The 24,657-nt window shown below is 44.7% G+C and overlaps 1 protein-coding gene across 4 annotated transcripts in view; it reads right to left on the bottom strand.

Moving 5' to 3' along the window:
- Nucleotides 1-11,283: 11,283 nt before the first annotated feature.
- The window catches only part of si:ch211-117c9.5 (sodium- and chloride-dependent creatine transporter 1), a 48,712-nt gene continuing 35,338 nt past the window's right edge, over nt 11,284-24,657 (bottom strand). For all 4 annotated transcript variants that reach the window (XM_065005274.1, XM_065005271.1, XM_065005272.1 and 1 more), the window contains 7 exons: nt 23,568-23,692; nt 22,364-22,476; nt 21,264-21,404; nt 17,827-17,929; nt 14,286-14,386; nt 13,907-14,077; nt 11,284-13,158 (listed from right to left, as the gene is read on the bottom strand). In XM_065005274.1, coding sequence (XP_064861346.1) covers nt 13,027-13,158; nt 13,907-14,077; nt 14,286-14,386; nt 17,827-17,929; nt 21,264-21,404; nt 22,364-22,476; nt 23,568-23,692 — 886 coding nt within the window. In that variant the 3' untranslated portion in view covers nt 11,284-13,026. The remainder of the gene's footprint in view (nt 13,159-13,906; nt 14,078-14,285; nt 14,387-17,826; nt 17,930-21,263; nt 21,405-22,363; nt 22,477-23,567; nt 23,693-24,657) is intronic.

Here is a 24,657-nt window from a genome sequence, read left to right as displayed (position 1 = left end):
AGCATATAACAATATTACAATGTACCTGTGTGTAGAGTGTGTGCATATGCTTGTGTCTGTACCTGTGTGTAGAGTGTGTGCATATGCTTGTGTCTGTACCTGTGTGTAGAGTGTGTGCATATGCTTGTGTCTGTACCTGTGTGTAGAGTGTGTGCATATGCTTGTGTCTGTACCTGTGTGTAGAGTGTGTGCATATGCTTGTGTCTGTACCTGTGTGTAGAGTGTGTGCATATGCTTGTGTCTGTACCTGTGTGTAGAGTGTGTGCATATGCGTGTGTCTGTACCTGTGTGTAGAGTGTGTGCATATGCTTGTGTCTGTACCTGTGTGTAGAGTGTGTGCATATGCGTGTGTCTGTACCTGTGTGTAGAGTGTGTGCATATGCGTGTGTCTGTACCTGTGTGTGTGTCTCTTCACAGCAGTGGAGGCTGCTGAGTGGAGGACAGCTCATAATAATGGCTGGAACGGCGTAAATGTTCCTCTTCCTCCCGGGGAAGGACTGCCCGTTCCATGATCTCGCCATCACGGTTGACAACTCCATTGTGTCCTCCTCCCAGAGCGCTAAGAACCTTGGCGTGATCCTGGACAACACCCTGTCGTTCTCAACTAACATCAAGGCGGTGGCCCGTTCTTGTAGGTTCATGCTCTACAACATCCGCAGAGTACGACCCTGCCTCACACAGGAAGCAGCGCAGGTCCTAATCCAGGCACTTGTCATCTCCCGTCTGGATTACTGCAACTCGCTGTTGGCTGGGCTCCCTGCCTGTGCCATTAAACCCCTACAACTCATCCAGAACGCCGCAGCCTGTCTGGTGTTCAACCTTCCCAAGTTCTCTCACGTCACCCCGCTCCTCCGCTCTCTCCACTGGCTTCCAGTTGAAGCTCGCATCCGCTACAAGACCATGGTGCTTGCCTACGGAGCTGTGAGGGGAATGGCACCTCAGTACCTCCAGGCTCTGATCAGGCCCTACACCCAAACAAGGGCACTGCGTTCATCCACCTCTGGCCTGCTCGCCTCCCTACCACTGAGGAAGTACAGTTCCCGCGCAGCCCAGTCAAAACTGTTCGCTGCTCTGGCCCCCCAATGGTGGAACAAACTCCCTCACGACGCCAGGACAGCGGAGTCAATCACCACCTTCCGGAGACACCTGAAACCCCACCTCTTTCAGGAATACCTAGGATAGGATAAAGTAATCCTTCTCACCCCCCTTAAAAGATTTAGATGCACTATTGTAAAGTGGCTGTTCCACTGGATGTCTTAAGGTGAACGCACCAATTTGTAAGTCGCTCTGGATAAGAGCGTCTGCTAAATGACGTAAATGTAAATGTAAATGGAATGGCATTAAACACATGGAAACCATGTGTTGATGTATTTGATACCATTCCACAAATTCCGCTCCAATCATTACCACGAGCCTGTTCTCCCCAACGCTTCTCAGTACCCTCTGTTCCATAAGCTGTACTTTTATCAGTTTAAATGTTATTTATTTTACTGCTTGCATCAGTTACCTGATGTGGAATAGAGTTCCATGTAGTCATGGCTCTATGTAGTACTGTGCGCATCCCATAGTCTGTTCTGAACTTGGGGATTGTGAGGAGACCTCTAGTGGCATGTCTTGTAGTAGTTTAGTAGTTTTAACAGACAGCTCGGTTTATTCAGCATGTCAAAACTTCTTACAAAAACAAGTAGTGAGGAAGTCAATCCCTCCTCCACTTTGAGCCATGGGATATTGATATGCATATACTATAAACGTTACCTCTCCATGTACATTTAAGGGCCAACCGTGCTGCCCTGTTCTGAGCCAATTGTAACTTTCCTAAGTGCCTCTGTGGCCCCTGACCAGACAACTGAAGAGTAGACCAGGTGCGACAAAACTAGGGTCTGTAGGACATGCCTTGTTGATAGTGCTGTTAAGTCCAAACAGTAGCAACATTTTCTGTTTTGCAAGCAAAACAAGAGTTTCTATTGGACAAATTCAAGTAGGTCTATCCCTGTCTTGTTCTGGATCCGCCCCCTTTTTTCTTACATTTTTGCCTAAAATGACATACCCAAATCTACCTGTAGCTCAGAACCTGAAGCAAGGATGTGCATATTCTTGATACCATTTGAAAGGAAACACACTGAAGTTTGTAGAAATTTTAAATTAATGTAGGAGAATATAACATATTAGATCTGGTAAAAGATAATACAAAGAAAAACATATCTTTTTTTGTACCATCATCTTTGAAATGTAAAAGAAAGGCCATACTGTATTATTCCAGCCCGGGTGCAGTTTAGATTTTGGCCAGTGTACGGGCAAAGGTTTAGACTGGTCCAATGAACCATTGCATTTCTGTTCAAAATGTTGAAGCAAGACTGCCCAAACGTGCCTAATTGGTTTATTAATAACAAGTTCATAACGGTGCACTCTCTTCAAACAATAGCATGGCATTATTTCACTGTAATTGCTACTGTAAATTGGACAGCGCCATTAGATTAGCAAGAATTCAAGCTTTCTGCCAATATCAGATATGTCTGTTCTGCGAAATGTTATTTTTTACTTACAACCTCATGCTAATCACATTAGCCCGTGGGGGACCCACCGATTTTGTAGAGGTTATGAAATGGAAGCAACAGAATCGGCTGAATGAATACACCCCTGATCACACACAAACACAGTTCACTTTCATAGCAGCCACATACAAACAGCATGATAATTTTGCTCATTGAATAATTCCTTCTCGCATCTACAGGCTTTCCTCATCTCACCTTTTCTCTTTGCTTGTGGACTTCAGTGCACAACACAACAGCTGTCTGTAACCAAGCCAAACCTTTATACCATAACCACTAACCGCTACACACAGCCTATATCGTTGTCACCATATTAGCTAACATCATAGTCAACATAGCTACTAGAACTAACGTGTTAGTAAACCTGCTAGAATCATGCAGTACAGTAAGCAGTTTAGCAGTTACACCAGCGGGCACATGTGACAATAAATTAATAACTTCCATGACTTGGAAGAGTGGATATTCTTAGCCAGCTAAATCAAATCAAAGTTTATTTGTCACGTGCGCCGAATACAACATGCTCTAACCAATAGTGCAACAAAGGTGTTAGGTGAACAATAGGTAAGTAAAGAAATAAAACAACAGTAAAAAGACAGGCTATATACAGTATTGAGGCTATAAAAGTAGCGAGGCTACATACAGACACCGGTTAGTCAGGCTGAATGAGGTAGTATGTACATGTAGATATGGTTAAAGTGACTATGCATATATGATGAACAGAGAGTAGCAGTAGCGTAAAAGAGGGGTTGGCGGGTGGTGGACACAATGCAGATAGCCCGGTTAGCCAATGTGTGGGAGCACTGGCACTAGCTAACATAAATAGCATTCCTCTCTGTTTGAGCCGGGTGTGAGTAGGCTAAACTAGCTAGCTGCATTAGCTAGCTAAGTATGTGAAAGTTAGTTTAAAAACTAAAACGAAATAAGCCTATAGCTAGCTCTCGCTCTCTGCTGCTTCTCCTTAATTTTTTAAGAAATGAATTTGTTAAAAACTGTTCAACTATTGTCTTTCTCTCTCTGAGTCAACTACTCACCACATTTTATGCACTGCAGTGCTAGCTAGCTGCAGATTATGCATTTCATTCTATGATCCTTTGATTTGGGTGTCAGTTCATGCTCCAAGAGCTCTGATAGGTTGGAGGACGTCCTCCGGAAGTCATCATAATTACTTTGTAAGTCTATGGAAGAGGGTGATAAACATGAGCCGTGGCACACGGACCTGAATGCACTTAAGCCTCCTTTCTATGTGCACCAAAATGATTTTAAATGACTTAGAAACCGTTTGGAAGAGGCCAGTTAGTCCTCTCAATCAAACGCTTGGAGAAAAAAAATGTCTTATGTTGCACCTAACCCACATTGTCCAGGAATATTCGTATCATGTTGCTGAATGTATGCAGAGTATTTCCCTTTTTTTTTTATCAACAAATGCATCAAAGTACAGTAAATGTAAAATGCACATAATATCAATAGTATAATGTTTGGATTCAGTCTTGTGTCAGATGAACTGTTGTGTCCTCACCTTTGGTTTAATCATTTCCCCAAGCCGTTCCTTTTCAATTGCTGCCATGGTTATGTATATCCTATGCTTTTCATATTTTTTCTGTAAGAAACATTTCTATATAGGCCAATTTTGATGTCCCAATAACATGACATATGAACTGATATACAAAACAACTATGGACATTATCACAATACATTTTCTTTCAATTTAAGCTGTCATAGAAAATGATCGCTACAAAATGGAATCCTCAATAAACGGAGCATTGAACAGTCAGCTCTGAGCATCTCTGCCTCAAATAAACAGAACCAACAGATTCTCTCTTTTTCTACTGTCCACCAGCAGCTCCGTCAGTCCAGGAATGGTTGTTATGTCATAATATCTGCAGATGGACCTGCAAACTGTATTGTTTGGGGATCGGAAAACACAATCAATCAAAGGGAAATAGGATAAACTCGCTAATGTCATTAATAATAAAGTTAGCTATTTTGCTTAAAATTGACAATGGTCAAACTACTGTAGCTACATTATCAATATTGATAAAGTTGTAAAAAACTGATTTGTTGTTTGGTTGAAAAGGCCAGTAGTGAAATGTCACTATTTGGCAACAAAGTTTCCAAATTGTGTTTCTGACTTCGAGGGTCCTTCAAGTGAAACTTCCTAGTGGGAACTAGGAATTTCCGATAATCCAATAACTCAGATGCCACATGAATGCAGAATATCCCCCCCCCCCCCTGAAGGTTTTTGGTCTTCATGTAAGGTTAGGGTTAGGCATAACATAATCAGTGTGGTTAAGGTTAGGTTTAAAATCAGATCAAGATTCATTGTAGAAATGGGTGGGGTTTAGCCATAATAATGACTTGCGACTGTGTTAACTAGTGACGACCCTCCGCCATCTGCTCCCTGGCTTCCCATTGGTTCGCCTTGCCTCTTCCCTCTCTTGCCGAAGGAGAATGCACCACCACGACATGAAGGTCGGTTTCCATGGTGATAAATGGTGCCGTTGCTGCGGCAACAGGATTTTTTATGACATCTTGTAATGAGTAAGCCAGCAAGACGTCACTTCAGCCCTCTCTCTCTTTGAGGGTGAGAGACAGAAAGATGGGTAGATAGATAGATATAAAGGAGAGGAGTGGCGTGAGAGAGAAAGGGGAGAGAGGAAAGAGAAACAGAGGGAGACAGGAGAGAGGTTTCATAGAGCTGTAGGAGTGGGAGAATGTAACACTGGACTATTAGGAATCTGTATTTATATGCATGGAGAGGGAGTAGAAAGGGAGTGAGAGGTGATTGTGAGGATAGAACTGAGAGTCACTGTGTGAGAGGCATTTGTTAGTTGAGCCGAGGTGTGGGTGTTTGTGTTGTCAGTTGGACCAAGGCAGTTTCTCCTTCATGTTATGTTTAATAACTGAACACAAAATAGCTCCAGAAATAAAACTCCCAAATCTGTCCCCAACCTCACAGGGATTGGCTCTATCATCCCTTGGAGAGAGACGTGTAGTCTAGTCACCTCCCTCATCCATCCTATTCATTAATATACCAAGTCACTATTATTTTAGTCACAAGGTCTCAATCTCAAGTCGAGTCCCAAGTAGAATGGGTCGAGTCTTGAGTCAAGTTGTGCATTCTAAAGACAAGTCAAGTCGAGTCCCAAGTAGAATGGGTCGAGTCTTGAGTCAAGTTGTGCATTCTAAAGACAAGTCAAGTCGAGTCCCAAGTAGAATGGGTCGAGTCTTGAGTCAAGTTGTGCATTCTAAGGACAAGTCAAGTCGAGTCACATGTTTTTTCAAGTTAAGTCTCAAATCAAGTGAAAAAATCTTTCTCTATTTATTGAGGCTACCAGACTTCCCTTTTCATTATTTTGTCTACACAACCCATCTTGTTGTTGTAATAATGAATTTTAAAAACAAATTCCAAATGCAAGCTTCAGAAGTAAATAATACATTTCAAGCAAGTTGGACATACCAAAAGACCAGTAGACCTATGCTAGTAATTGTTGCCCCATTGCTGGTGAGCTTGCAAAGTAAACCGTTAATATTTCTGATAACCAAACTATTTTTGGAGCTGCATAGGCCTGTTTATTTATGGAAATCCTCTCCCTACAATTTTACTTTAGAACATTTCCGGTCACTAATCTGGACATGTGCCCCTGCCTTTGCAGTTGACTGGTCATTGGTCAACAGTCAAGACGCACAACATTTCGGCTCTCACACTGATTCGTTTTTTAAACAAGAATTTGGTGTAATGCTGTAGGTCTATGTCAGTGACCAGGTCGAAGGTATAAATATCACATTCAAATATGGATGAAAACAAATATTCTTCAGGTTGAATTTCAACCTCACGAAAACCTTCTCACTGCACTAGCTCACCCCCAGTTAACACAGCCACAAAGTCATATTATTATTATTATCAAAGTCATATTATATTATTGGGGCGGCAGGTAGCCTAGCGGTTAGAGCGTTGGACTAATAACCGGAAGGTTGCAAGTTCAAACCCCTGAGCTGACAAGGTACAAATCTGTCGTTCTGCTCCTGAACAGGCAGTTAACCCACTGTTCCTAGGCCATCATTGAAAATAAGAATTTGTTCTTAACTGACTTGCCTGGTTAAATAAAGGTCAAATAAAAAATAAACCCCGCCTATTTCTATAATTTATCATCTTAAAATCTGATTTTGAATCTAACCTTAACCACACCGCTAACCGTATGCATAAATGTAAATTAAGACCATAAAGCATATTTATTTTTACCATAGGCCTTTAGCCAATTTTGACTTTGCGGCTGTGCTATCTAGTGGAAACACACCCGACCTTTGTTGAATGACAGTTCGCTGGTTCAATCAGAGGGTTGAGTGATCGTTTCACCAGCGAATCTGTTTTCTTGCAAGTGTGATACTGTCTCTGGTTGCATGGAGAGTAATCCACTGTGCTCCAAAATTATTGACAAAACGTTACAAAACCTGGCCAGATAATTTCAAATCATCAATCTCAAGTCAAAGTCGAATCCCGAGTCTTGAGGCTCCAAATCAAGTCATTTTATTTTCTATCAAGTGTGTGACTCGAGTCCATACCTCTAGTATGCACTGTAAATCAGTGCTTTTTGTTGTTGTTGATTTAGTGTAGTCTTAGTCCATATGTCAAAATGACAAAAACAGTGGCCCATTAGTCAACTTGCCATGCCTAAACTTGACGGTTCATGCAGTTGAAGTATTCTGATCATGGAATTCTGATCAGAGTTCTGATCATGGAATTCCGAACGCGTCTTGCATCTACACCAGTGGCGGTCAGTGGCGTTTATGATGAGGGCGGACATTTATTTTTTTCATTAGCATGGCCTTATTTCTATTACAGAATGTTGGATGACTGTCATTCATATTCCATTCATCTAGTTCAAGGTCACATCAATAGGTTTAGGCTACTAGATTATACTCAAAATGTCCCTACACCCTAGCCTCTGAATTAAAAATGTACAACGTAGGTGCACACAGGTCGAGAGAAAAATGTGAAAATACACACAGTGACACATTCAATTTCGCCTTGCACTCTTGCCTGCATCTAGCTTATCTAGGGTATAATCATTAGTACAAAAATTCAGGTATTTTCCATCCGTTTTGTTTGCTTCCATTTAAGAAACATCAACAAAATCGTCGGAATGAATACAACCCTGATCATAGCAGCCACATTGTATTCATTCTAGCCTCTATGCACTCTCCTCCTCTCACCTTTTCCCTTCGTTTGTGGACTTCAATGAACACATCAGCTGTATGTGACCAGGCAATAAACCTTTCCAAGCCAAACCATGTCATAACCTCTACACACAGCCTACATCGTTGTCCCCATAAAGTTATTGTCAACATAGCTAATAGAACTAACGCGTTAGTAAACCTGCTACAATCAGTAATGTTACAGTGTATAGTCAGTAAGCAGTTAGACCGCCGGGCCCCGGTGGCAATTATTTAATAAAACCAAAAGCTTACCTTGACTTGGAAGAGTTCCAGTGTTGGACAGTCATAGCCAGCTAGCTAACATAGCATCCCTCTGTTTGAGCCAGGTGTTTGAGTAACTAAACTAGCGAGCTGCATTTGCTAACTAAGTAAGTGAAACTCTCGCTTGTCCTTCATTTTTTAAGAAATTAATTTGTTGAAAACTGTTCCAACTTTTGTCTTTCTCTCTCTTTGAGTCAACTACTCACAACATTTTATGCAATGTAGTGCTAGCTAGCTGTAGCTTATGCTTTCAGTACTAAATTCATTCTCTGATCCTTTGATTGGGTGGACAACATGTCAGTTCATGCTGCAAGAGCTCTGATAGGTTGGAAGACGTCCTCCGGAAGTTGACATAATTACTGTGTAAGTCTATGGAAGGGGTGAGAATAAAGAGCGTTCTAGGTTTTACATTGATGTCAATGTACCAAGAGGAGGACGGAAACTAGCTGTCCTCCGGCTACACCATGGTGCTACCCTAGAGTGCTGTTGAGGCTACTGTAGACCTTTATTGCAAAACAGTGTGTATTAATAAATTATTTCATGATGTGAATATATTTAGTCTAGGTTTTTAATGTTTTACAATTCCTTATTTTAAGAGATTCACTGAGGAGGATGGTCCTCCCCTTCCTCATCTGAAGAGCCTCACCTTGATTAAATGTGTCTACCTTGTCTACAATGTGTCCGGATTCCCTTTTCTCGTGCCATATTCAATGCCAGTATGCATTCTACAAACGGTGGAATAGACAAAATATGATAACACAACAACTGATGGCAGTAGTTAACTACTGTAGCTACCTAACCAGCTAACCTCTAGCTAGCCAGCAAGCAACGCTAAAGGTTTTGCTTAACTCTATAGACAAACAAAACATTGGCTTGCTGGCTAGCATTTATGAGGCCAGCAAACACGTTCCTCACACGCTAGGAACATCTTTCTTCCAAAACATATTTTGTTACCAAAACACATATTTTCTGGAGACCTGTGGGAGGAGTGCTGATGACGTCGCCAACTATATGCGCTTTCGGTAGCCTGATTGCGTCCAAACAGAAGATATCCACACACAATGCATCCCTGACCACCTCCTGAAGAGATCAGCCAGATCTGAACACAGACCTTGTGTGCGTCTAGATCCGTCTTTTCAATGTGATCATTGTATTCTGATAGCAGAAATCGCATGTAAGTGTCAAGTGTAGACACAACCTTTTTATGGATGAGATCATATTCTCTTCCCAACCGCAGAAGTACGACAAACATATATAAGAATAATATTATAAGAATTATCTGGGCATGTAAATTCCTAATTCAGCCTACATAGACATGGCACATTACATAGATAAAAAACAGACACACACAATCTCAGAGCAGAGTGAGAAAGTGTATCACAATAACCAGATGGTGCTGCAAAGTATTGGCAAACTATTATGGGTTGTACCTCTGTCCCTCGGCCACTTCATTTCCATTGTTATCAACATTCCAGACGCCTCAGTCACACTGATGTCCAGAAGTAGAACGGGCCGGGGGCCAATGACTGAACAGGAGCTACAAGGACTGTTTTGCCCAGTGATGTAGTGAGTCACTAAACCTTGAGTCCGAATCGAGTCCCCTGTGCTTGAGTCTGAGGCCCCAATGGTCGAGTCAATAGACCTTATGCCTGAAGTCTGAGTCCCAGTGCTCGAGTCCTGGTCCAAGTGCTCAAGTCTGGGTCACTTGGTCCACATGAACTCAAAATAAAGTTATTTACCAAGTCAGATATAGTGTAGTCGCAAGAGGAATTTAGTCAATAGATCATCTGCTGTCCATTTTCCTTTTTTTCTGTGCCACCAGATGTTTGCATATAGGCTTCTTAGAGGGGTAGCCTTAGGGCTAGATTCAAGCCATTTTCTCAGAGTGGTAGCCTTAGGGCTAGATTCAAGCCATTTTCTCAGAGTGGTAGCCTTAGGGCTAGATTCAAGCCATTTTCTCAGAGTGGTAGCCTTAGGGCTAGATTCAAGCCATTTTCTCAGAGTGGTAGCCTTAGGGCTAGATTCAAGCCATTTTCTCAGAGTGGTAGCCTTAGGGCTAGATTCAAGCCATTTTCTCAGAGTGGTAGCCTTAGGGCTAGATTCAAGCCATTTTCTCAGAGTGGTAGCCTTAGGGCTAGATTCAAGCCATTTTCTCAGAGTGGTAGCCTTAGTGGTTCAGCCTTTTCTCAGTGGTAGCCTTAGGGCTAGATTCAAGCCATTTTCTCAGAGTGGTAGCCTTAGGGCTAGATTCAAGCCATTTTCTCAGAGTGGTAGCCTTAGGGCTAGATTCAAGCCATTTTCTCGGAGGAAAACTTACGGGGGGAGACTTACGCTACAGAACCTTGTATATGAAATGCAATGGGAAAAGTGGTAGGGTTCCGCAGGACTACACATTCAAAGACAGCCTACTTTCCTAAAGCCTATTCAAGGGAGTGAAAAACATCTATTCACTCTGTTATGCCCTCAGACATCATGGGGACTGCATGATGCATGCATCACGTAGCCTTGTCCCAGATCTATGAATAATCACATATTTCAGGGTCAAATCATTGCCAAAGGGAGAGCATAGTTTTCATCTATTGTGAACACGGTTACAGAGCCAATCTCTTTGTATTTTTCTAACGAGGATGTAAAGAAAATCAATATTAATGCATATTTAGAACATTTGACTACGTACTTTTTTCATAAAGATTTTTAAGCTAAATTGTGTATTACCTGATACGTTATTCTACTTTGAATACAATATGTATTTTGACAAGTTTCTAGCATTGATAAGACTACACACTCTAATATCTTAAAGTAAACAATTGTTGTTCCTGAATACACAGCTCACAAGTGACCAGATCTATTGTGTATGTTGCATGTTTTGCACTTGAATGATTGAATACACACCTAAAGCACAGCAGCACTCTTCATTCTCTCCAAAATAATGTTTTTATCATCAATTAAGCATGTTTCTAATCAATACCTGTTTTGTAGGAGTGAGAATGACTGTCTATAACACAAAACCCTGTTACCTGTTGGACAGTATGAATGTTAGCCTGGTCCCAGATCTGATCTCTATGTGCTTTAAACAGCTCTCCTGACTATACATGATATGTAGTTGGTTCAAGCACAAACAGATCTGAGACCAGGCTATGAATGTGTCACTCTCTCTATAGCAACCGTCAGAGGTGATTGAGCTTTGAGAGTATCTGTTAATACATGTATTTGTATGAATAATATTGGTAGTGTCTATGCAAATAAAGAGAATAAAAAATAAAGTTTCCATCTGGTCTTTTATTGCTTCTCTCTTGGCTTGGCATTAAGACACATTGCTCTCCCTCTCTCTCTTTCTCCATTGGTAGACTTCTCTCTCCCTCCCGCTCTCTCTCTCCATTGGTAGGCTTCTCTCTCTCCCCCCCCTCTCCCTCGCTCTTCATTGGTAGGCTTCTCTCTTCCTTCCTTTCCCTCGCTCTCTTTCTCCATTGGTAGGCTTCTCTCTCCCTCCCTCTCTTTCTCCATCGGTAGACTTCTCTCTCTCTCCCTCTCCCTCGCTCTTCAATGGTAGGCTTCTCTCTCCCTCCCTTTCCCACACTCTCTTTCTCCATTGGTAGGCTTCTCTCCCCCTCCCTCTCCCTTGCTCTCTTTCTCCATTGGTAGGCTTCTCTCCCTCCCTCTTTCTCCATTGGTAGGCTTCTCTCTCCCTCCCTCTCTCTTTCTCCATCGGTATACTTCTCTCTCTCCCTCGCTCTTCAATGGTAGGCTTCTCTCTCCCTCCCTTTCCCACGCTCTCTTTCTCCATTGGTAGGCTTCTCTCCCCCTCCCTCTCCCTCCATTGGTAGGCTTCTCTCCCTCCCTCTCCCTCGCTCTCTTTCTCCATTGGTAGGCTTCTCTCCCTCCATCTCCCTCGCTCTCTTTCTCCATTGGTAGGCTTCTCTCTCCCTCCTTCTCCCTCTTTCTAAATCAGTAGGCTTCTCTCTCTCTCCCCTTCCCTCTCTCTAAATCAGTAGGCTTCTCTCCCTCCCTCTCTCTCTTTCTAAATCAGTAGGCTTCTCCCTCCCTCCCTCTCTCTCTTTCTAAATCAGTAGGCTTCTCTCTCTCTCACAAGGTGGAAATGCTGATTACAATCCCCTCCCCAATATTAACACTGATTCACAGACTCACACAATACTCAAGACACTTAAGTTAGTAAGTTAGTTAGTTACACTGAAAGTGGTGATGCTTAGCTGTTTTTCTAATTTACAGAGGGAAGTTTCTTAACAGTTTGACTGATGAGGGAGGATAGAAAATAGTGGTCGGGTGACAGGTTGAGCTCAGAGTCAAAGACGGACACAGATAACATAGAGCACAGTACCTCTCTCCTTTAGTCACACACGCGCACACACACACACACACACACACACACACACACACACACACACACACACACACACACACACACACACACACACACACAGTCAGATCTACAGTAGACAGATAAGTGTTTGCCAGCTTGGGATCAGTAATACTCATTCAGCACCATCAACAGGGTATGTTGGGTTACTACAGACTGGGTCAGCAGCACTGAACCGCCCCACAGAATCCATTACACATGGAGGAGAGGGACACACACAGACAAGAGAGGAGAAAGGGAGAGGCACAGTGGAGGTGGGATGGGGGGGCAAATATCGCAGCTGCATTCGACATCACAACACAATCACAGGACGAGGCAGGAAAGGACAGCACTGAGGCACAGAGACTCAGAGCCCTTGAGAGAGAGAGAGAGGTAGAGGAAAACAGAAAGAATGTCAGCCTGTATTGATTGTGTATTTGAGCTTTTGTCCCATCTTTTCTTTGGTCCATTGGTCCAGGGCTGTTCAGTGTGTGTGTTTGATCGGCTTCAGAGTGGCCTTCCTGTGCATTTATGGATGGGCCAAGGCAGGGTGTGTGTATGTATCTATGTGTGTTTGTGTGAGTGTGTATTTGGGACGTAGGGTTCTGAGTGGGAAACGAGGGGGTGGATTCTGTGGGGCTCAGATGGTCAGATGACACTCTCAAACAGCAAAGTGTTTTTGGTCTGGCCATTAGGGGGCAGCAGTTTGGCCTCAGACTCAGGAGCCAAGTACTCCATGTGATGTCGACCCCACACCGGAGTGGTCAGGTGCTGCCAACGCTACAGAGGGGGAGACAGGGAGGGAGAGAGACAGAGTGAGAGAGAAAGAGAAGGGTAAATATCACTGAATGAAATGAGTCTAGCACGGAGACAGTGATAGTGTGAACGCCTACCAAGAGTCACAGAGACATTTTAACAGGGCAGGGTAGGAGCTAACGTGGGAAACACTTTCAACTCAGCAGTCTGATTGATGATGTGACACATTCACCACCATGAGCCAGACAGTGATATTCATAGTAGCATGTTACAGTTTAGTCAGCTCAGTCAGACACACACAGAGGCAACGCAGGTAGGGGGTACGTCACCAGGGAAACAGTTCCTACTCAGACACACACAGAGGCAACGCAGGTAGGGGGTACGTCACCAGGGAAACAGTTCCTACTCAGACACACACAGAGGCAACGCAGGTAGGGGGTAAGTCACCAGGGAAACACAGTTCCTACTCAGACACACACAGAGGCAACGCAGGCAGGGGGTACGTCACCAGGGAAACACAGTTCCTACTCAGACACACACAGAGGCAACGCAGGCAGGGGGTACGTCACCAGGGAAACACAGTTCCTACTCAGACAAACAAACAGTATGCTCACCCCTCAGCATAGAAGCGTGAGGCCAGTCTCTCTCTCTCTCACACACACACACACACACACACACACACACACACACACACACACACACACACACACACACACACACACACACACACACACACACACACACACACACACACACACACACACACACACACCTCTGTGAAGGATCCTTTGCATCGCAGTAGTTTGTAGAGGACAGTGATGGGGATGCAGAGCATTGAGGAGAGGGCCAGACACCAGCCCAGCGCCTCCCCCCACAAGGGGTAGGTATACACTGAGTTATAGGTCAGGGGCTTGTAGTTCACCACGTGGAACAGGAACACTCCCTACACACACACACACACACCACACACACACTAGTTAACAACACAGGCAATTTAAAAAGATTGAATCCCAAAGCCATAATTACATTGATCAGTGAAGCACAGCACAAATGCTCTGGTATTCCAAATACCCTGAACTATGCTAAATCTACATGACTGTAGGCCACAGTTTCCTAGCTCTGGAGGTGTGTGCTTTAACAGCCTAACTCACCACACAAACAAGGGGCGTGATGTAGGACCAGCACCACTTCATGTAGGGCATCGGCCGGTAGCCAATCATACGAGCCACATCATCCATGAAACGATCTGCACCTGAGAGAGAAAGAGACCACTGTGACTGACCCAAACTTAAGGAAAGCTTTGACTATGTACAGACTTGCAATTGAGAAAAGTCACTGTAGGCAGACCTGGCTCTCAAGAGAAACCAGGCTATGTGCTCACTGCCCACAAAATGAGGTGGAAACTGAGCAGCTGTTCCTAACCTCCTGCCAAATGTATGACCATATTAGAGACACATATTTCCCTCAGATTACACAGACCCACAAAGAATTCGAAAACAAACCCAATTTTGATAAACTCCCATATCTACTGGGTGAAATACCACAGTGTGCCATCACAGTAGCAAAATGTGTGACTTGTTGCCACAAGAAAAGGTCAACCAGTGAAGAACAAACACCATTGTAAATACAACCCATATTTATGTTGATTTATTTTCCCTTTTGTACTTTAACCATTTGCACATCGTTACAACACTGTATATAGACATAATATCACATTTGTAATGTCTTTATTATTTTGGAACTTCTGTGGGTGTAATGTTTACTGTTAATGTTTTATTGTTGTTCATGTGTATTTGTTTTTATCTACTTCACTAGCTTTGGAAATGTTAACATATGTTTCCCATGACAATAAAGCCCTGGAGTTGAATTGAGAGACGGGGGCAGAGACAGAGAGACACGGGAATAGAGAGAGAGAGAGAGAGAGAGAGAGAGAGAGAGAGAGAGAGACAGAGACAGAGAGATACAGAGGGAGAGGGGGAGAGACAGAGAGAGAGAGAGAGAGAGAGAGAGAGGAGAGAGAGACAGAGAGAGAGAGAGACAGAGAGAGACAGAGAGAGAGAGAGAGACAGAGAGAGAGAGAGAGAGACAGAGAGAGAGAGAGAGAGAGAGACACAGAGAGAGAGAGACAGAGAGACAGAGAGAGAGACAGAGAGAGAGACAGAGAGAGAGACAGAGAGAGACAGAGAGAGAGAGACAGAGAGAGACAGAGAGAGGGAGAGAGACAGAGAGAGAGACAGAGAAAGAGACAGAGAGACAGAGAGAGAGACATAGAGAGACAGAGAGAGAGACAGAGAGAGAGACAGAGAGCGACAGAGAGAGAGACAGAGAGAGACAGAGACCACAACAGACCATGTATTCACCCTGCACACCGTAATTGACAACCAAACAAACCAAAACAAAGGCAAAGTCTTCTCATGCTTTGTTGATTTCAAAAAAGCCTTCGACTCAATCTGGCATGAGGGTCTGCTATACAAACTGATGGAAAGTGGTGTTGGGGGTAAAACATACGACATTATAAAATCCATGTACACAAACAACAAGTGTGCGGTTAAAATTGGCAAAAAACACACACATTTCTTCACACAGGGTCGTGGGGTTAGACAGGGATGCAGCTTCAGCCCCACCCTCTTCAACATATATATCAACGAATTGGCGCGGGCACTAGAAAAGTCTGCAGCACCCGGCCTCCCCCTGCTAGAATCCGAAGTCAAATGTCTGCTGTTTGCTGATGATCTGGTGCTTCTGTCACCAACCAAGGAGGGCCTACAGCAGCACCTAGATCTTATGCACAGATTCTGTCAGACCTGGGCCCTGACAGTAAATCTCAGTAAGACCAAAATAATGGTGTTCCAAAAAGGTCCAGTCACCAGGACCACAAATACAAATTCCATCTAGACACTGTTGCCCTAGAGCACACAAAAAACTATACATACCTTGGCCTAAACATCAGCGCCACAGGTAACTTCCACAAAGCTGTGAACGATCTGAGAGACAAGGCAAGAAGGGCATTCTATGCCATCAAAAGAAACATAAATTTCAACATACCAATTAGGATTTGGCTACAAATACTTGAATCAGTCATAGAGCCCATTGCCCTTTATGGTTGTGAGGTCTGGGGTCCGCTCACCAACCAAGACTTCACAAAATGGGACAAACACCAAATTGAGACTCTGCACGCAGAATTCTGCAAAAATATCCCCCGTGTACAACGTAGAACACCAAATAATGCATGCAGAGCAGAATTAGGCCGATACCCACTAATTATCAAAATCCAGAAAAGAGCCGTTAAATTCTACAACCACCTACAAGGAAGCGATTCACAAACCTTCCATAACAAAGCCATCACCTACAGAGAGATGAACCTGGAGAAGAGTCCCCTAAGCAAGCTGGTCCTGGGGCTCTGTTCACAAACACACCCTACAGAGCCCCAGGACAACAGCACAATTAGACCCAACCAAATCATGAGAAAACAAAAAGATAATTACTTAACACATTGGAAACTAGAATGCTATTTGGCCCTACACAGAGAGTACACAGCGGCAGAATACCTGACCACTGTGACTGACCCAAAATTAAGGAAAGCTTTGACTATGTACAGACTCAGTGAGCATAGCCTTGCTATTGAGAAAGGCCGCCGTAGGCAGACATGGCTCTCAAGAGAAGACAGGCTATGTGCTCACTGCCCACAAAATGAGGTGGAAACTGAGCTGCACTTCCTAACCTCCTGCCCAATGTATGACCATATTAGAGAGACATATTTCCCTCAGATTACACAGATCCACAAAGAATTCGAAAACAAATCCAATTTTGAAAAACTCCCATATCTACTGGGTGAAATTCCACAGTGTGCCATCACAGCAGCAAGATTTGTGACCTGTTGCCACGAGAAAAGGGCAACCAGTGAAGAACAAACACCATTGTAAATACAACCCATATTTATGCTTATTTATTTTATCTTCTGTCCTTTAACCATTTGTACATTGTTAAAACACTGTATATATATATAATATGACATTTGTAATGTCTTTACTGTTTTGAAACTTCTGTATGTGTAATGTTTACTGTTAATTTTTGTTGTTTTTCACTTTATATATTCACTTTGTATGTTGTCTACCTCACTTGCTTTGGCAATGTTAACACATGTTTCCCATGCCAATAAAGCCCTTGAATTGAATTGAGACAGAGAGAGACAGAGAGAGAAGGAGAGAGACAGAGAGAGAAATAAGGAAGGAAGGAAAAGATAGAAGTGGCCAATCATGAGGGGAGAGATAACATGGTTGTGAGTAGGTCTCAGAGTTGATTAGGTGCCAAATTGTTTTCTGCATGTCACTTCCCTGCCAAACAGTCTGTGTGTTATGTGTCACCGCATGATGTCTGACAAGACATGGACAAGATAACTGACGCAAACACAAACAGGCTAGACTTCCCAGATCTCACTGACAATATATTCTTAACACTGGGCTTTTGTTGGCTTTAGAGCCCATGACACATATTTCATTTCCTCTACTGTGTCTCTCTGTATAAGATTTGTGTGGTAGCCAAGACAGACAGACACACACACACATAAATCACAAAAAAATGTACAGCACATCCATCTCTCTCACCACAATTCCCATGTTTCCAATAATCAATGCAATCCCAGTAGTAACCCAGAGATGGCACTCATACAACAAACACACACACACACCTTACCATAGACCCAGGCCACCACCACACACTCCCAGAAGGCCTGCCAGAGCAGTGTGATCCCACTGGCAGAGTAGTAGTCAAACAGCTGGAACACATACATCCCTCCCTGAGAGAGACAGAGAGAGGAGGGACAGAGAGAGGAGGAGGGGGAGAGAGAGACAGAGAGAGAGAGAGAGGAGGGAGAGAGAGAGAGAGAGGAGGGAGAGAGAGAGGGAGAATGTGGGGGTAGAGAGAGCGAGGAGTGGGGGAGAGAGAGAGAGAGGAGGGGGAGAGAGAGAGGGGGAGAGAGAGAGGAGAATGTGGGGGTAGAGAGAGACGGAGAGAGGAGGGAGACAGAGACAGAGAGAGGAGGGAGACAGAGAGAGGAGGAGAGAGAGAGAGAGGAGGGAGAGAAAGAAAGAGGGAGAATGTGGGGGTAGAGAGAGAGAGAGAGAGGAGTGGGGAGAGAGGGAGGAGGGGGAGAGAGAGAGAGAGAGAGAGAGAGAGAGAGAGAGAGGAGTGGGGAGAGAGAGAGAGGAGGGAGAGAGAGGGAGGAGGGGAGAGAGAGAGGAGGGGAGAGAGAGAGAGGAGGGAGAGAGAGAGAGGAGGGAGAGAGAGAGAGAGAGAGTGGGGAGAGAGAGAGAGGAGGGGGAGAGAGAGACAGAGAGAGAGAGAGAGAGGAGGGAGAGAGAGAGGGAGAATGTGGGGGTAGAGAGAGAGAGGAGTGGGGAGAGAGAGAGAGGAGGGAGAGAGAGGGAGAATGTGGGGGTAGAGAGAGAGAGAGAGGAGGGGGAGAGAGAGAGGGGGAGAGAGAGAGGGAGAATGTGGGGGTAGAGAGAGACGGAGAGAGGAGGGAGACAGAGACAGAGAGAGGAGGGAGACAGAGAGAGGAGGGAGAGAGAGATAGAGGGAGAGAAAGAAAGAGGGAGAATGTGGGGGTAGAGAGAGAGAGAGAGGAGTGGGGAGAGAGAGGGAGGAGGGGGAGAGAGAGAGAGAGAGAGAGAGAGAGAGAGAGAGAGAGAGGGAGGGGGAGAGAGAGAGGAGAATGTGGGGGTAGAGAGAGACGGAGAGGGAAGAGAGAGAGAGAGGTAGTAGAGAGATGGTAGAGATAGGTTGAGAGAGAGCGTATAGAGAGGGGAAGAGAGAACAAGAGAGACAAGAGGGGGAGAAAGAGTAGAGGGAGTGGGGGAGATAGCGAGAGGACGGGAAAGAGAGAGTACAGAGAGAGAGGAGGGGAAGCGAGATAGAGAGAGAGGGGGAAGAGAGAGAGAGAGAGAGGAGGGGAAGAGAGAGTACAGAGAGAGAGAGAGAGGGGGAAGAGAGAGAGAGAGAGGAAGGGGAAGAGAGAGAGAGGAGGGGGAAGAGAGAGTACAGAGAGAGAGAGAGGAGGGGAAGAGAGAGAGAGAGAGGAAGGGAAGAGAGAGAGAGAGGGGGGGAAGAGAGAGAGAGAGGAGGGGGAAGAGAGAGAGAGGGGAGGGGGAAGAGAGAGAGAGACAGGAGGGGAAGAGAGAGTACAGAGAGAGAGAGAGGAGGGGGAAGAGAGAGAGAGAGAGGAAGGGGAAGAGAGAGAGAGGAGGGGGAAGAGAGAGACAGAGGAGGGGAAGAGAGAGAGAGAGGAGGGGGAAGAGAGAGAGAGGGGAGGGGGAAGAGAGAGAGAGAGAGGAGGGGGAAGAGAGAGAGAGAAAAGGGGGAGAGAGTACAGAGAGAGAGGAGGGGGAAGAGAGAGAGAGAGAGGAAGGGGAAGAGAGAGTACAGAGAGAGACAGAAGGGGAAGAGAGAGTACAGAGAGAGAGACAGGAGGGGGAAGAGAGAGTACATAGAGAGACAGAAGGGGGAAGAGAGAGTACAAAGAGAGAGAGAGGAGGGGAAGAGAGAGAGAGAGGAAGGGGAAGAGAGAGTACAGAGAGAGAGAGGAGGGGGAGAGAGAGTACAGAGAGAGAGGAAGGGGGAGAGAGAGAGAGAGAGAGAGAGAGAGAGAGGAAGGGGAAGAGAGAGAGAGAGAGAGGAAGGGAAGAGAGAGAGGGAGGGAAGAGAGAGTACAGAGAGAGAGAGAGGGGGAAGAGAGAGAGAGAGGAGGGGGAAGAGAGAGAGAGAGGAGGGGGAAGAGAGAGAGGGGAGGGGGAAGAGAGAGTACAGAGAGAGAGGAGGGGGAAGAGAGAGAGAGAGGAGGGGGAAGAGAGAGACAGAGGAGGGGAAGAGAGAGAGAGAGAGGAGGGGGAAGAGAGAGAGAGGGGAGGGGGAAGAGAGAGAGAGAGAGGAGGGGAAGAGAGAGAGAGAGAGGAGGGGGAAGAGAGAGAGAGAGAAGGGGAAGAGAGAGTACAGAGAGAGAGGAGGGGAAGAGAGAGAGAGAGGAAGGGGAAGAGAGAGTACAGAGAGAGAGACAGGAGGGGGAAGAGAGAGTACAGAGAGAGACAGAAGGGGGAAGAGAGAGTACAAAGAGAGAGAGAGGAGGGGAGAGAGAGAGAGAGGAAGGGGAAGAGAGATAACAGAGAGAGAGAGGAGGGGGAGAGAGAGTACAGAGAGAGAGGAAGGGGGAGAGAGAGAGAGAGAGAGGGGGAAGAGAGAGAGAGGAGGGGAAGAGAGAGTACAGAGAGAGAGAGGAGGGGGAAGAGAGAGAGGGGAGGGGGAAGAGAGTACAGAGAGAGAGGGAGGGGGAAGAGAGAGAGGAGGGGGAAGAGAGAGAGAGAGGAGGGGGAAGAGAGAGTACAGAGAGAGAGACAGGAGGGGGAGGAAGGGGGAGAGAGAGAGAGAGAGAGAGAGAGAGAGAGAGGGGGGGAAGGGAAGAGAGAGAGAGAGAGAGGAGGGAAGAGAGAGAGGGAGGGGAAGAGAGAGAGAGGAGGGGAAGAGAGAGTACAGAGAGAGAGAGAGGAGGGGGAAGAGAGAGAGGGAGGGGGAAGAGAGTACAGAGAGAGAGAGAGGAGGGGGAAGAGAGAGAGGGGAGGGGGAAGAGAGAGAGAGGAGGGGGAAGAGAGAGTACAGAGAGAGAGAGGAGGGGGAAGAGAGAGAGAGAGAGGGGAAGAGAGAGAGGGGAGGGGAAGAGAGAGTACAGAGAGAGAGAGGAGGGGGAAGAGAGAGAGGGGGAGGGGGAAGAGAGAGAGGGGGAAGAGAGAGAGAGGAGGGGGAAGAGAGAGAGAGGAGGGGGAAGAGAGAGAGAGGAGGGGGAAGAGAGAGTACAAAGAGAGAGAGAGAGCAGGAGGGGAGAGAGTACAGAGAAAGAGAGAGCGGGAAAGAGAACAGAGAGAGACAGAGGGGAGGGAGAGAGAGCGAGAGAGATAGAGGGGAAGGGAGAGAGAGAACAGTGGGATGAAAAGACAGAAAAGGAAATGAGAAAGAATGTGAGTTCATGTTGTCTTGTAACAGTGATGTAATATGAACTACTAAATAAGTCCCTCCTGACCTCTTTTCATCCCTCTTCTCTTCATTTATCCATTCCCTCCCTTCCCCTCTCCTGACCATCTTACCTCTGTTACCATGGAGAGGTCGATGAAAAAGCAGGTGATGCAGCATATCGCCACGACAACCTCACGACGCAGCGAGCCCGCCATAGATTTGGGCGGTAGCATGTCCATGACCCCCGTGACAAAGCCCTCCACCCCAACAAACTGAGAAAGAGAGATTACTCTGATATTCTGCTACCATACTTTGATATGCTGTCATGTCATAATCATGATTATAATATATTGGATAATATTTTATTTTCTGATACTCTAATAACAGTTACTTCTATAGCAGCACTGTTTGCATCCTTGAATGGTCATGGGGGGAGAGATAGAGAGAGGAGAGATGGAGAAAGAGAGGAAAGAGAGAGATAGAGAGAGGAGCAGTGTATGAACAGAGAGGAGAGAGAGATAGAGAGAGGAGCAGTGTATGAACAGAGAGGAGAGAGAGTTAGAGAGAGGAGCAGTGTATGAACAGAGAGGAGAGAGAGTTAGAGAGAGGAGCAGTGTATGAACAGAGAGGAGAGAGAGTTAGAGAGAGGAGCAGTGTATGAACAGAGAGGAGAGAGAGATAGAGAGAGGAGCAGTGTATGAACAGAGAGGAGAGAGAGATAGAGAGAGGAGCAGTGTATGAACAGAGAGGAGAGAGAGATAGAGAGAGGAGCAGTGTATGAACAGAGAGGAGAGAGAGATAGAGAGAGGAGCAGTGTATGAACAGAGAGGAGAGAGAGTTAGAGAGAGGAGCAGTGTATGAACAGAGAGGAGAGAGAGTTAGAGAGAGGAGCAGTGTATGAACAGAGAGGTGAGTTAGAGAGAGGAGCAGTGTATGAACAGAGAGGTGAGTTAGAGAGAGGAGCAGTGTATGAACAGAGAGTGGACAGATGCTCTCTGTGAGGCAGACAGAGGCTCATTGACTGCTTCTGTGCTTGTGGAACAATGGCTGCAGGCCCTGGGACTAACAAAGATGGACTACTTTGATATACAACTCGACAAGTTCAAATGTCCCCACTGTGAGTGGTAAGTAGCTATGTGTGTGAACGCACAGTATGTGTCGTAGAACTGCAGACATTAACTGTCAGAATCCCTCTGTGTGTGTGTGTGTGTGTGTGTGCATTGTCCAATACCTGGCTATCCAGGCCCAGTACCAACAGCATGAAGAAGAAGAGCGCTGCCCAGACTGGAGCCATAGGCATCAGAGTAACAGCCTTGGGATAGGCTATGAAGGCCAGGCCTGGACCTGGAGAGAGACAGAGAGGCAGAGTTAGTCAGCACTTTCACAACACCAGATGGGGAAGAGTGGATAGACGGGAAGGGAATATGTTTTATCAGGGCACAAGCTGAAAGGGATAAGGAAGGGGTCAGGGTGAGTGCGATGAGGTCAAAGTGAGGATGAAGATACAGGGATGAATCACGGTGGGGAATTAACACCAGTCAAATGCTGGTAGATTTAGCCATTGGCTGGTAGAGTGTCTATTCTTTGAAGTCACATTGGTGGGTGGTCACAGAGTATTTGGGAACAGTTTTTTCTTTTCAATTAAAAGCCAACGTGTAAAAAAAATATATATATACTACCATTCAAAAGTTTGGGGTCACTTAGAAATGTCCTTGTTTAAAAATAAAATAAAAAGTCCATTAAAATAACATTAAATTGATCAGAAATACAGTGTAGACATTGTTAATGAGTAAATGACTATTGTAGCTGGAAACTATAGATATATAGCTATAGATTTTTAATGGAATATCTACATAGGCGTACAGAGGCCCATTATCAGCAACCATCACTCCTGTGTTCCAATGGCACGTTGTGTTAGCTAACCCAAGTCTATCATTTTAAAAGGCTAATTGATCATTATAAAACCATTTTGCAATTATGTTAGCAGAGCTGAAAACTGTTGTTCTGATTAAAGAAGCAATACAACTGTCCTTCTTTAGACTAGTTGAGTATCTGGAGCATCAGCATTTGTGGGTTCGATTACAGGCTCAAAATGGCCAGAAACAAATAACTTTCTTCTGAAACTCATCAGTCTATTATTTTTCTGAGAACTGAAGGCTATTCCATGTGAGAAATTGCCAAGAAACTGAAGATCTTGTAGAACGCTGTGTACTACTACTGTCACAGAACAGTGCATTTCTAAGTGACCCCAAACTTTTGAATGGTAGTGTATATTTGAGTGTGCATGTGTTTTCTGTGATTTATCTTCATAATTAAAAACAAATCTGAAAAAAACGTGTCTGTTAAATGTTTTTGTGTCTGGAAAAATTTGGGCATCCACCAGCCACCTGGATGAGGTACAGGGGTAGTAGTGTTTTAGGGATCTCTATCCTTACCACTCTCAGCCACCTTGCTGATGTCGACCCCCTGCTCTGCAGCCATGAAGCCCAGCACTGAGAACACCACAAACCCTGCAAAGAAACTGGTCCCACTGTTGATCATGGCTAGAACAAACGCATCTCTGCAGAGAGAGAGAGAGAGAGAGAGAGAGAGAGAGAGAGAGAGAGAGACTTTAAAGACGTGGTATTGATATCAAGCAAACACACACACACAGACAGACAGACAGACAGACAGACAGACACAGACAGACATATGATTAAGTAGGCAACAACATAAAGAGAAAGTGAAACATGTAATAATAGTGAATGTGTAATAGTGAGAAGACGAGTGAGACTAGAAAAGAGAAGTATGGAACGAAAACTGGAGGCTAAAATAGAATGAAGGACGAAGGAGAGAAAAAGAAAAAGAGAAATAGACATGAGGATCAGTAAGCTTTTTCTCTGATAGCTGCTGTGTTGTCGGTATAATTTGGATATCGACTCTAAAGCCACGAGAGCAAATGAGCTACTTTAAAAGACTAGGATGGCTGGAGGGCTGAAAGGGGAGTGATAGAAACAACATCCATCCAGGACAGTTAGAAGTGATACTGTACAGATCAATGCGTTGTTATCACTGTTCTTATTGATTCAAATGACGCTGCTATGACGCAGATCTGACAGGATTGGACAGGCGTAGGCAATAACAGCTACACTTCCAACTACTTCTACTTCCATTTACTCCATATTGCTATCCTGTGAAACATTAGGCTAGATCGTGAATGAGGATAGAGGGGCAACTCAGTAAAACCCATGTAAAAAAATACTGCTACTTATTTATACACTATAGTATTCATTGTTGTGTTTTTGTAGACTTTACTGTAGTATTTACTGTAGTATACTGAAGTATTTACAGGTATCTATAGTATAAATACTGTAGTGAAAGAAAACTATGGTATATACTATAGTAATTAATGTAGTGTTTTTGCGGCTTGTAGTATACCGTAGTATTTACTATAGTGTTGTTGCGGACTGTAAAATACTGTAGCATTTACTGTAGTGTTCTTACAAAAATTACTGTAGTATTTTAGTTTAATTATCTTTGACATAG

Source organism: Oncorhynchus nerka, linkage group LG20 (genome assembly GCF_034236695.1).
Source record: "Oncorhynchus nerka isolate Pitt River linkage group LG20, Oner_Uvic_2.0, whole genome shotgun sequence".
NCBI classification, from domain to species: domain Eukaryota; kingdom Metazoa; phylum Chordata; class Actinopteri; order Salmoniformes; family Salmonidae; genus Oncorhynchus; species Oncorhynchus nerka.
This window is presented reverse-complemented; position numbering and strand designations above follow the sequence as displayed.